At 39.8% G+C, this 12,905-nt stretch overlaps 3 protein-coding genes across 5 annotated transcripts in view; 2 read left to right on the top strand and 1 right to left on the bottom strand.

Moving 5' to 3' along the window:
* Positions 1–5,370, top strand: part of b4galt1l (DP-Gal:betaGlcNAc beta 1,4- galactosyltransferase, polypeptide 1, like) — a 40,895-nt gene extending 35,525 nt beyond the window's left edge. Inside the window, exon 6 of the mRNA XM_050041857.1 lies at positions 3,037–5,370. Within this exon, the coding sequence (XP_049897814.1) occupies positions 3,037–3,166 (130 nt within the window). The 3' untranslated portion in view covers positions 3,167–5,370. The remainder of the gene's footprint in view (positions 1–3,036) is intronic.
* LOC126388640 (uncharacterized) lies at positions 3,922–7,235 on the bottom strand. 3 transcript variants are annotated; one of them, XM_050041858.1, is made up of 2 exons: positions 6,005–7,235; positions 3,922–5,966 (listed from the first exon to the last, which is right to left on the bottom strand). In XM_050041858.1, exons 1-2 carry the CDS (start codon positions 6,084–6,086, stop codon positions 5,383–5,385), a joined length of 666 nt encoding a protein of 221 aa, XP_049897815.1. In that variant the 5' UTR covers positions 6,087–7,235; the 3' UTR covers positions 3,922–5,382. The 3 variants fall into 3 exon arrangements, with proteins under 3 accessions (XP_049897815.1, XP_049897816.1, XP_049897817.1); XM_050041859.1 differs by having other exon boundaries at positions 3,922–5,942; XM_050041860.1 differs by having other exon boundaries at positions 6,077–6,099.
* Positions 7,236–8,505: 1,270 nt separating this feature from the next.
* The window catches only part of LOC126388856 (choline transporter-like protein 1), a 13,568-nt gene continuing 9,168 nt past the window's right edge, over positions 8,506–12,905 (top strand). Inside the window, exons 1-2 of the mRNA XM_050042183.1 lie at positions 8,506–10,388; positions 10,790–10,879. Coding sequence (XP_049898140.1) covers positions 10,365–10,388; positions 10,790–10,879 — 114 coding nt within the window. The 5' untranslated portion in view covers positions 8,506–10,364. The remainder of the gene's footprint in view (positions 10,389–10,789; positions 10,880–12,905) is intronic.

The raw sequence follows: 12,905 nt of genomic DNA, 5'->3' as shown, positions 1-12,905 counted from the left end.
GAAATAATCTGAGTCACATCTGGAGTCACCTGATCAGTGACTCCTCCTTCAGCCTGACACTCGTTTGTTTTTCATAACTGGTCTTAAAATATCTCAATCTTTAAGAAAGTCTTAAAATGCTCAGACGGGAAGTCGGATGTAATTTCATTTGTTTAATTTTTGTTATTTTCTTTTTATATTTCATTGTGTAATACTGTGACAACTGAAGACAAGTGCAGGGACAGATAGACAGATAAAAGAGATGATATAAAATAAGACAGAGACAAGACAAATTAAATTATTGAGGAAACCGAAGAAAGAAGAAGAAAAAATGAGGAACACAACTCGTGTTTAAACTGTTCGTGTACAGAAAAAGAAATGACGTCGTGGGAAACATGAGTTTATTGTTTTTTCTGACTAATAATTGACGAATAATTGGTATCATCAATTTTTCAACAATAATGTAGTGAATGCCTCTCACATTAACGTCACACCAACCAACAACACTCAGGTTTAGTTTCAGCTCAGTTCAGAGGATCCACTGTGAGTTAACTGTTGATGGACGACATGTGGAGCTTTGTGCATTCAACCAAGACTGACTGTTTCACCAAGATTTCGCGGCACAGCTGAAACCAGTACGAGGCGATGTATGAGCGATGAATCTCAGTGTGTTTCATCTTACAAGTTTTTCTAACTCTCGATGGGAATCAAAGCAGCAGAATCCAACATGCAGACTGAGAAACATAAAACCACCAAGAAAACTTTACAGTAAAAATTCAGGCAAAATTTTAATTGATGTTTTTTTTTTTGTTATTGTAAAATTGGTCTCAAATTTTCCTCTGAGTGGCATTTAAAAAAAAGTCTTTAAAAAAAGTCTTAAGACTAAGTTAAGCCGTAGGAACTCTGAACCGTAACAGGACAAAACGTCTCTTTCCTCTCTCACACTGTGACATCACGTCTGTCCGACCTTCAGTGTGACTGCGGCTGATAACCTCTCAGGATTTGGATATGTTCTCAGCTCTGAAGAAGGAAACAGGAAATGCTGCTGTCAGCTCGTGACCACGTTTATTCTGGCATGTGTCCGACCAGCCTGAACGCCTCCATCACTACACGTGCTGATGGTGCCCCCTGCTGTTCACATGATGTACAGGTTCTTACAAGAGAGACAAAGGCAATATAGAAGATTTTTTAAGTTTCTGTCTTTGGGTCTTTGAAGGACAGATCATGTGGACGTGGCAGAGGCAGCGAACTGTCCAACACAGAGGAAGATTAAAACAAACAAAACAATAAACAAAGAAAAGAAAGAATAAAACAAAAACTCATTGAAACAACAGAAGTTATGATCAGCATACAGGAAATGGAGAAATAAAAACACCATGGCAACACAGAAGTCACAATATGGAGACATGACGCACCATGGATGGATCATGGACCGGGTCACCTAACGTCAGGAGATATGAGTCAGCTCACTGCTGCTGGGTCGTTGTTGAGAAAAAGTTTCCAGATTTTCAAGAAGTTTTCCTTGTTGGAACGTTTACATTGAAGGCCTTCAACATGAATCACAGTGTCAGGCTCCCTCAGCCAAAGGTCAAAGGTTTTACTGTCCTTAACTCAGCAGCACCTTCTTAAACAGATTTCCAAAAGAAGTCTAAAAACCGACTCTCTCCGTCTGCATCAGAATAACCTGAACTCAGAGCATCATCTGGAGGCAAAACACAAATCAAACTGTACCAAGAAGATAAACTGACTGAAAGTTAAATATTCAGTCACATCCATTAAGAACAGTTCAGGTCTGTGCAGGTCTCAGTGTCTGCAGCTTCGTAACAAGAAAAGAAACCTGCATGTCGACATCTTCAGGCTCGAGAGACGAGCGCAGACACGTCACTACATTTCCTGCAGTGTTGAAGACACTCTTTGAACCTGATGTCTGAATGAACAAGAACTTTTTTTTTGCTGGTTTTGAGAGTTTTGGGTTCGACAGTCTGGAGTTCATCCTCCAGTCCAGCAGGTCGTCCTCACTGTCAGAGCTGCCTCAGGGCCCATACACATGCTGCGTCTTTAACCAACTGGAAAGCACAAGGTCGGACGCCGAGTGATACTTTTGTGACTCCTCTGTGCCAACTTTCAGGGGCGGGGAGACAGGTTGTTTCTGAGGCTGCTAAGCAACAATAACCAGCTCCGTATCACAGCCTACTTACATGAGATCCTGAGGTCAGAGCTGATCTACTTCCTGAGTGTCCGTGGGACAGACGTGACGCTCTGACAGCTCTGCACTAACATGATCATCTCCTCCTCCATATTTATCACACACTGATATTTACTGAAGAAGGAAAGATATCCGTCAGCTGTGATTGGTCGGTCCTCGTCACATGACATGTGGTGACTGCTGCTGTTGTCATGCACTGAAAAATGTGCGTTTGGGCAAATGTGCTGCGTGCCTACAATAAAAACAATAAATTTGAGGGTGCATGATGCGGCGCGTGAACGACCTCTCGCTACAGGTCAGAGGCTGTAGCTGCTTGATCCTGGTCGGTCTGAATGTGGATCTCTCAGCGTCTTGAAAGAGACGATTTTCCTACGAGAGCTGCACAATATATCCAAATGTTACTCTCATCATGACCTCAACATGTGCGATAACAGTCTCAAAAAAGATGTCTTGAACTGAGATTAACAGTAATTTACATGTGTCGCACAGTCACACGTTACATGTCAGTATATGTGACCAATCAGACGGAGCCTCACTGCCCCAGATGCAGGATATAGATGCAAGGGAGTGACTGTGGACCAATCAGTGTTGAAACTGTGGCGTCAGGTGACTTTATTAGTTGTAAGTGTTTCTCATGATGTCACAGACGCCGCTGAGAGTCAGACTTGTGTTCTGGATGTTATCTTCATACTGTATGAGATGTGTCTCTGCACAGATCTGACACCTGTCCACACACCTGTTCTTGTCCTCACCTCTGTGAAGCTCTATGTGTCGCCTTTTCCTGGTAAAGATGGCGAAGGATAGTTTTAAGAACACCTCAGTCACCTGTGTCCCTTTGTTTTGTCTGTCAGGTTCAACCGGATCGCTCACACCAGAGAGACGATGCACAGAGACGGGATCAACTCTTTGTCCTACAAAGTGGTGAAGATAGAGAAGTTTGACCTGTTCACTAAGATCACAGTGGACGTGGGTAAACCATGACGACGAGCCACAGAGGTCAGCTGACAGGAAGAGGAGAGCTGGACTGATGCAGTCGAACCAAATGGTGCCTTCAGGTTTCAGGATCAGACGTGCTGGACTCAGATCAGCTGTTTCTGCTGTTTCTTTGATTCTTCTTCTTTTTTGCACAAACAGACTGAAGCTTTGTGTTGTTGTTGTTTTTATTTGTCTCTGCCGGGCCTCCGGGACTCGTCTCTGATTGATCACTGAAGGTAGCCAATCGGCTGCCTCCGTCAGTCTGTCAGATGCTGCTGCAACACATCCTGAACGAGCCTTTTATTTTGAAAATCAATCAGGGCTGCTGGGCCACACAGTGCGGGCTTTATTGGTGGAGGATTATGGGTAATAAACAGGGTGGGTTTAGATCTGTCCTGATCCAGGTCCTGGGTCTGATCTAATCTGGATCCTGGAACTGATTCTGATTCTGATCCAGATCGTTGGTCTGGTTCTTACTTGCTTTAACCAGCCTCATGGTCTTCCTCAGAGGGGGACGACTCAGGTGAGATCTGAGTCCACCTGCTGATGAAGACTGTGAGATGAAGGCAGCGAGCGGCCGTCGAGTTCAGGTTCAGTTTTTTTATTTAGATAAAAAACAAAATAATCAGAATCATCTGAAACTCGAGGGCCGCTGACTGAACTGAGCTTTAACTAGATCTAAACACACAACCCTGTGTGTGTGTGTGTGTGTGTGTGTGTGTGTGTGTTAAAGTCTTTAATAATCAGGTGATTAATTGATGTTTATTTTTGATACAATCAGTGGGTTCTGTGATTCATTTAAAGGTAAACTCTGCAGGAAGTGACAGTTACTGTTTGTCAAAGGGACAGTTTGGATTTATTAAAGTGTGTTTATATGAGGTATTTATCTGTAGACAGTGTGTCACCTACAGTAGATGTCAGTTCTCCAGTTTGGAGAAACAGACAGTGATTTCCAACAGGAGAATAAAGCTGTTATATCTCTCTCTTCTCAGCCAGACTCCAGTGACTTAACACCAGTGAACACAGGAGCTGCTGGTCTGCTGCTGCCTCCATCAGTTAGTGTGTTTGTAGGACGTGACTGTGGATAAATGCGTCATACAGCCCCACTTTAATAAATCACAGCCGTCCCTTGCACGTACTCACCAGTCAAAGTGAAATCTGACCCCAGGTTCACTCTTGTTCCTGTATTTGCTCTTTATCCTTCTGTGTCCGCGTTTTTTGTAGCTTCCTCTCGGATGCGTGCTGCTGACGGTCTGGCACCTGGTTGCCACCTTTTTTACAAAGTCCCGACCTCACCTAAGCGCTGTGACCAGGAACGTCCTGAACACGGCAGAATAAGCAGAGAGTAATAAACTCCAGTCAGAGAGCAGAGTCTCTGCAGATAAACTCACCACCACACTGAGAGCGGGTCATTGTGACGACTCTGTGAGTGTATATGTTCATTTTTATGAAAATCCTGCAGAGTTTATCTTTAAAATCTGCATCCTGATCAGCTTTCAGCCAAAACAATCAATACTTTGATCGATTGTATCTCCAAGTGTCCTTATCAGAGCTGTTGGTCCAAAGACTCTAACATGAGGTCACCTGACAGCTGCAGGTGTATGTCCAGATCAGACTGAGGGACCCGACAGGTGAAACTCTGAATCAAATTGTGTGTGTGTGTGTGTGTGTGTGTGTGTGTGTGTGTGTGTGTGTGTGTGTGTGTGTGTGTGTGTGTGTTGATTGTATTTGCTACATAGTGGGGACCGAAACTTTTTTTGAACAGAGCAAGGACATTTTGGTAAATGAGGACATTTTTGCCGCTTTGCTCCTCTTTAGCAGCCTGTTAGAGGGCACAGACTTGATTTAAGGTTCAGGTTATAATCAGGTTTAGGTTAGGGTCGGGGTCGGGGACGGGGTTTGGTATTTAGCTGTGGTGGTCAAGGTCAGGGTTAGGGTAATGGGCTTAGGAATGCAATATGTCTGTGAAGGTCCTCGCAAAGACAGAAGTATATGAATGTGTGTTTGTGTTGTTGACAGGTTTGTTTGTTTGTTTATCTTCAGACCAAAAATCTTCATTATTTTGTTAATAAGTGAATGAATCGCCTTTAATGTGCCTTAAATGAATCCAGTGGAACTGGTTGGACTGGTTTAACTGGCGGAGGGAACCAGTCTCTGTAAATGTAAGAGGACGAAAATGTGATGTCAAAAAATAAAAGTTAAGAACTGAATTGAAGTCTGAGTCATTTCTTCTCCAGCAGCCATCTGATATGTTCACCTTCACTGTCCTCTGGTCCATCTGTCCACATGTCCTCTGGTCCATCTGTCCAGATGTCCTCTGGTCCATCTGTCCACATGTCCTGTGGTCCATCTGTCCACATGTCCTCTGGTCCACCTGTCCACATGTTCTCTGGTCCACCTGTCCACATGTCCTCTGATCCATCTGTCCACATGTCCTCTGGTCCACATGTTTTCTGGTCCACATGTTCTCTGGTCCACCTGTCCACATGTCCTCTGGTCCACCTGTCCACATGTTCTCTGGTCCACATGTCCTCTGGTCCACCTGTCCACATGTTCTCTGGTCCACATGTCTTCTGGTCCATCTGTCCACATGTCCTCTGGTCCACATGTCCTCCGGTCCACATGTCCTCTGGTCCACCTGTCCACATGTCCTCCGGTCCACATGTCCTCTGGTCCACCTGTCCACATGTCCTCCGGTCCACCTGTCCACATGTCCTCTGGTCCTCCGGTCCATCTGTCCACATGTCCTCTGGTCCTCCGGTCCACCTGTCCTCTGGTCCACCTGTCCACATGTCCTCTGGTCCACCTCCTCTGGTCCACCTGTCCACATGTCCTCTGGTCCACCTGTCCACATGTCCTCCGGTCCACCTGTCCTCTGGTCCACCTGTCCACATGTCCTCTGGTCCTCCGGTCCACCTGTCCACATGTCCTCCGGTCCACCTGTCCTATGGTCCACCTGTCCACATGTCCTCTGGTCCTCCGGTCCACATGTCCTCCGGTCCACCTGTCCACATGTCCTCCGGTCCACATGTCCACCTGTCCACCATCATCGCCTTTGAACGTTAGTCTGAACATAAACTCAGTAACGACCTTCAACCCATTGGTTTAAATCAGGTCACTGAACTTCAGAAGTGTCTCAGTTGATAAAGAATTCATTAAATGTGTAAATCTGTTTTTAGCAAACATCTGTCCTGACATCCAAACAACATCCAAACATTTCTGTTTTAGAGGCTCAAAGATGAATATTTATAAATGTTTATTAACTTTTAATTTCTGTGTGGTAGCTTTAATCACAGTTTATAATGAGAGGGAAGTTTCTGATGATGCTAAGCTAACTACGTCATTCATGTTCTAATTTTTTATAATTATAGTTTTGTTGTGTAATTTTAATAAAACGTAATTTGAAAATCTTCTGTGTTAGCATGCGAACGTTAGCTTTGTCAGTTAGCTACCCAACAGCTCCACCTGCAGGACGTGGATGTATTCAGCAACGACTAAACTGTAGACAGGAGGCAGCACCGCAGCCTTGTGTCTGAGGATCAGGTGGCTCATGTTGAAGGATAGAAACAGAAATATAAGCAGGAAGCTGTAACAGGATCAGTTTGTAGGCTGCTGAGAGTTTCTGCAGGTAAAACTCGTTCAGTTTGTGTCGACAGCAGCAGATCTCAGATCAGATTCTCTGCCGTCAACAGGAAGTGAGTTAAAGTCCTGAGACAGAAACAGGAGAAGAAGAAAGAAACAACAGGAAGTTCAGTCCGTCATGATTTTAACTGACTAAAGTTTATTGAAACATCTGCAGAGACAAAGTTTCCTCCGGCCTCTGTCTAACAATAACTTATATTTTTCTATATCTTACATCTATCTTTTACATATTACAATAACATATTTATCTATAACATACAACAGTAACTTATATTAATAACTTATAACTAATATTTATAACATTTTAACTTATCAGAGTAGCGCAGTCTCTGTTTCTCTATAACAACATATTTATCTATGGCATAATTTTTTTTTAACTTATATCAATAACATCTATATTTATCGAGAACTTACAACAAATATATTTATCTATAATTTTCAACAATAACATTTATATGTTTTAACAATAACATATTTATCAATAACTTATAACAAGAGTTTATTTATCTGTATTTTATATCGACTTATATTCACCTCTAAATAACATTTTATTTATCTTAAACTAATAATTATATTTATCTATAACTTCAATAACATTTATAAATTATTCTAACTTATATTTATCAATAACATATCAATAACTTAAATTTATCCAGAACTTATAACAATGACTTGTAATAATGTATAAAATATCAATAACATGTTTATCTATGACTCATAACAATAACTTATATTTATCTTTAACATATTTCAGTAACTTATATTGAAATATTTAACTTAACTTAAAACAATAACATTATAACTTTATCAATAACTTGTTTTTATTTGTAACTTGTAACAATGATGTGTGTTTGTCTATAACATAACAATAACATATATTTGTTTATTTACAACAGTTGTATATTTATCTAATACTTATAACAATGACTTACATTCATGACATATTAATACCTTAGATTTATCTATAATTTATAACAAAAACATATTTATATGTATAAAACAAAACAGTTACTCGTATTTGTCAACTGATCAATTATTTGTTTGGTTGTTTTTTGTACATTTTTAAAAAGTAATCAATAAAAAAAATGTAGTGCAGTAAAAGTATAATAAATTACTGCACTGTAAGTGAATATCTGTCCTTTGAATTTGTATTTTATTTCTGTTCATCTAGGTTTTTTTTGTCTTATTTTTCTCCCTGAACTGATTTCATTTATTTATTTATTTAGTTAGTTTTTTGTTTCTTTGTGTTTTGAATGTTTTCCTGATATTTTTCTTTGACTGTATAAATGAAGCTGAAACAAACTGTGGTACAAGTACAAAGTAAAACTAACTGGAGACACAATATACTCGAGTAAATGTACTCAGTAACTTTCCATGACATCATGAAGATTCAACCTGTCCTTTAAAGACAAAAAAACATTTTTCACTTTTATTTATTTTGTTTTTATTTAAAGGGAAGGACAATTGTAAATGTGATGAAAAGAACACGAGAGCCAAAATATTCATTTTGTGTTAAATTAAATTATGTGACAAAAATATCAGTTTTTACTTCCTTAAAGATTCGATAAGAAATATCTCTCTCTCTCTCTCTCTCTCTCTCTCTCTCTCTCTCTCTCACACACACACACACACACACACACACACACACACACACACACACACACACACACACTCAGTGTTCAGCCTGGTACAACAGTAAACAATAAGACAAAAGCTCTCTGTGCTCTGCAGGCTGATCAGACCCACATCGCTGCTGTCCTCAGTCTCACAGGAACTACAGGACTCTGCTGGAATTTCCAGGACTTTCAGGACTCTCCGGAACTATCCAGGACTATCCAGGACCCTCCAGGAACATGGACCCAAAGCGTCTCTCCTCGAGCTCTCAGCAGCAGGTTTATCTGAGAAAAAAGGTAAATAAAAGATTCTGATAAAAGATTTGTGGTTTTACGTGTCAACAGTGAATGCCTCGTCTTCATTAAAGCTGCTGGACTGTGAGACAGTGATGGACGTGATGTTCTTAATGCTCCTCTGTGCTGCAGGACACATCTGACATTCAGACGTTCATAAAAAAAGATTAAACACATTACAGCCTTAAATACCACAAACATATGAACACATCAGTAACATAAAATAACACAGTGTGCACCATGAATACTTTATTTTGACCCATACTTTTCACTCCTTCTGTACATTTATTTAAGGCAAGACTTTTTCTTGTAACAGAGAATTTCCACACTGTGGTGTCGTTACTTTTAATAAAGGAAATGATTTTAACACTTTATAATTCTGATCTTCTTTAATCAAGTCTGATTTGTCAGTGGTGGAAGACGTCCTGTGATCCTGTAGAAGTAGAAGTTCAACAATGTGAAAACGCTGCATCACAACTAACAAGTACAAGAGTATCAGAATATTTGTTAAAATGTAAATATATTTATAACCAATAAATATCAGCTGTGACTTTGAAAACATTTCACTACAGGTGTAAAAATTATAATAATTATACATTTAATGTAACACAGGAACTCAATAACATCAACATGCTGAATATTTAAAATATTAGAATAAAACTAGAAACAAATAAAAAACATAAATCTACAAGTAAACAAATAAAACCGCAAGTAGATAGAAGAACACATCAATGAAACTACAAGTTAATTAAAGAACACAAATAAGGATACAAATAAATAGAAGAACACAAAACTAATAAGCAAATAAAAGACATTAATATAACCACAAACAACTAAAACAATGCATAAATAAAACTACAAATAAACAAAAGAACACATCAATGAAACTACAAATTAATAAAAGAACACAAATAAAACTACAAACAAATGAAAAGACATAAACATAACAACAAACAACTGAAACAATGCATAGGCCTAAATAAAACTACAAGTAGATAAAAGAAAACAGAAGCTACAAATAAACAGAAGAACATGTAAATAAAACTACAAATTAATACAAAAATACAATTAAAAACACCAATAAATGAAAGACATAAATAAAACTACAAATAAATAGAAGAAAACTACAAAAACTAAATCTACAACCCAACCCGTTGTTAATTGTTTGTCTTTGAGGTGGAAACAGCGCCACCCTGCCGTCAGCCTCCACTCAGTGGTCACTCCGGGTATTACACCGGCAGCTCCGCCGGTAAAACGGTTTGTTGTTCAGCTTCTCCGCTCCGGCACGAGCACGAATTGCGCATGCGCAATGAGATGAATGGCCGCTGCACCTGACGGCCCACCAGGAAGTGTGGCGGAGAAATCCTCGGCCGTTAATCCCAGCTCGGTACGGTAACCGGAGGAGGCACCGACAGTAGCATGCTCAGCGGGCCGGACCGCTCCGTCTGACCGTCGGGACCGTCTCCGCTCCGGACTCGGCCTCCGGGATCGCGCCGCTGCGCAGTGAGTGCATGCAGGCAGAGCGCGCGGGGCTGTCCGTCTCTTCCCCCGCCTGTCGGTTTCCAGACCCCGCTGCTGCTGAGCTGAAGCTCCGTGAAGCTCCGTGAGGCTCCGTGAGGCTCCGTGAGGCTCCGGGCACGTCCACCCTGACTGCAATGGGATGCTGCGGTAGCACGGAGGTAAGAGCGGCCGGTCCGGCTCGGCCCGGCCCGGTACCGTCCTCTCCCTCCTCCACCCCCACCCCCCCCGGTGCCCTTCAGCAGAGCACCAGTGCGTGTTTATTTTTTCACGGTGAAAGGGAAACCGGTCCCGGGGAGCAGAGAGGGCCGAGCTGGGATTAGAGCCAGGAGCTGTAATCCAATTAGCTCCAGGCGGGTTACCGGGGCCTGGTAACGGGACCGTCATGTCACTGCTCAGCTCTCTGCTGCTCCGCTCCGGTTCAACATGGAGCTGTGTGTGGGCTGACTGGTGATGGAGATCGGGCCTGAGAGGTGGACCCAGCCCGGCACGGCTCGGCTCGGCCCGGTGCTGCAGGCCCGGCTCCGCTCCCGGTGTGACCGTGTGTTTGTGTGTGTTTCAGAGGACAAAGAGAGAATGGAGACCACTGGAGGACCGGAGCTGCACCGACCTGCCCTGGTTCCTGCTCTTCACCGTCTTCTGCGTCGGCATGGTAACCACCCCGAACCTTGCTCTGACACCACAAGTTTATATGATCATATATATCTGATAACACATGTTTATGTGATCATTATATCTGATAACACATGTTTATGTGATCATATATATCTGATAACACATGTTTATGTGATCATATATATCTGATAACACATGTTTATGGGATCATTATATCTGATAACACATGTTTATATGATCATATATCTGATAACACGTTTATGTGATCATATATCTGATAATACATGTTTATGTGATCATTATATCTGATAACACATGTTTATGTGATCATTATATCTGATAACACATGTTTATATGATCATATTTCTGATAACACATGTTTATGTGATCATTATATCTGATAACACGTTTATGTGATCATATATATCTGATAACACGTTTATATGATCATATATATCTGACAACACGTTTATGTGATCATATATATCTGATAACACGTTTATATGATCATATATATCTGACAACACGTTTATATGATCATATATATCTGATAACACATGTTTATGTGATCATATATCTGATAACACATGTTTATATGATCATATATATCTGATAACACATGTTTAAATGATCATATATATCTGATAACACATGTTTATGTGATCATATATCTGATAACACATGTTTATATGATCATATATATCTGATAACATGTTTATATGATCATATATATCTGACAACACGTTTATGTGATTATATATCTGATAACACGTTTATATGATCATATATATCTGATCACACATGTTTATGTAATCATATATCTGATAACACATGTTCATGTGATCATATATCTGATAACACATGTTTATGTGATCATATATCTGATAACACGTTTATGTGATCATATATCTGATAACACATGTTTATATGATCATATATCTGATAACACATGTTTATGTGATCATATATCTGATAACACGTTTATGTGATCATATATCTGATAATACATGTTTATATGATCATATATCTGATAACACATGTTTATGTGATCATATATCTGATAACATGTTTATGTGATCATTATATCTGATAACACATGTTTATATGATCATATATATCTGATAACACATGTTTATATGATCATATATATCTGATAACACATGTCTATGTGATCATATATATCTGATAACACGTGTTTATGTGATCATATATCTGATAACACATGTTTATATGATCATATATATCTGATAACACATGTTTATGTGATCATATATCTGATAACACATGTTTATATGATCATATATCTGATAACATGTTTATGTGATCATTATATCTGATAACACGTTTATGTGATCATTATATCTGATAACACGTGTTTATATGATCATATATCTGATAACACATGTTTATATGATCATATATATCTGATAACACATGTTTATATGATCATATATCTGATAACACATGTTTATGTGATCATATATATCTGACAACACGTTTATGTGATCAGATATATCTGATAACACGTTTATGTGATCATATATATCTGATATCACGTTTATATGATCATATATATCTGACAACACGTTTATATGATCATATATATCTGATAACACATGTTTATGTGATCATATATCTGATAACACATGTTTATCAATCAATCAATTTTATTTATAAAGCCCAATATCACAAATCACAATTTGCCTCACAGGGCTTTACAGCATACGACATCCCTCTGTCCTTATGACCCTCACAGCTGATCAGGAAAAACTCCCCAAAAAAAACCCTTTAACGGGGAAAAAAAACGGTAGAAACCTCAGTTCCAGGACGGACAGACGTGCAATAGATGTCGTACAGAACAGATCAGCATAATAAAGTAACAGTAATCCGTATGACACAATGAGCCAGAAAAAGAGAGAGAGAGAGAGAGAGACAGAGAGAGACAGAGAGAGAGAGAGAGAGAGAGAGATGCAGGACAGACGGTAATGACAGTAGCTTACAACAACATTAATGAAAGTAATAATATTATAATTATAGTTCTGGCTACTGTGGTACAATATGTT

Source organism: Epinephelus moara, chromosome 4 (genome assembly GCF_006386435.1).
Source record: "Epinephelus moara isolate mb chromosome 4, YSFRI_EMoa_1.0, whole genome shotgun sequence".
Taxonomy (NCBI): Eukaryota; Metazoa; Chordata; class Actinopteri; order Perciformes; family Serranidae; genus Epinephelus; species Epinephelus moara.
Note: the sequence above shows the minus strand (reverse complement) of the source record. Positions and strands in the feature narration are given on the sequence as shown.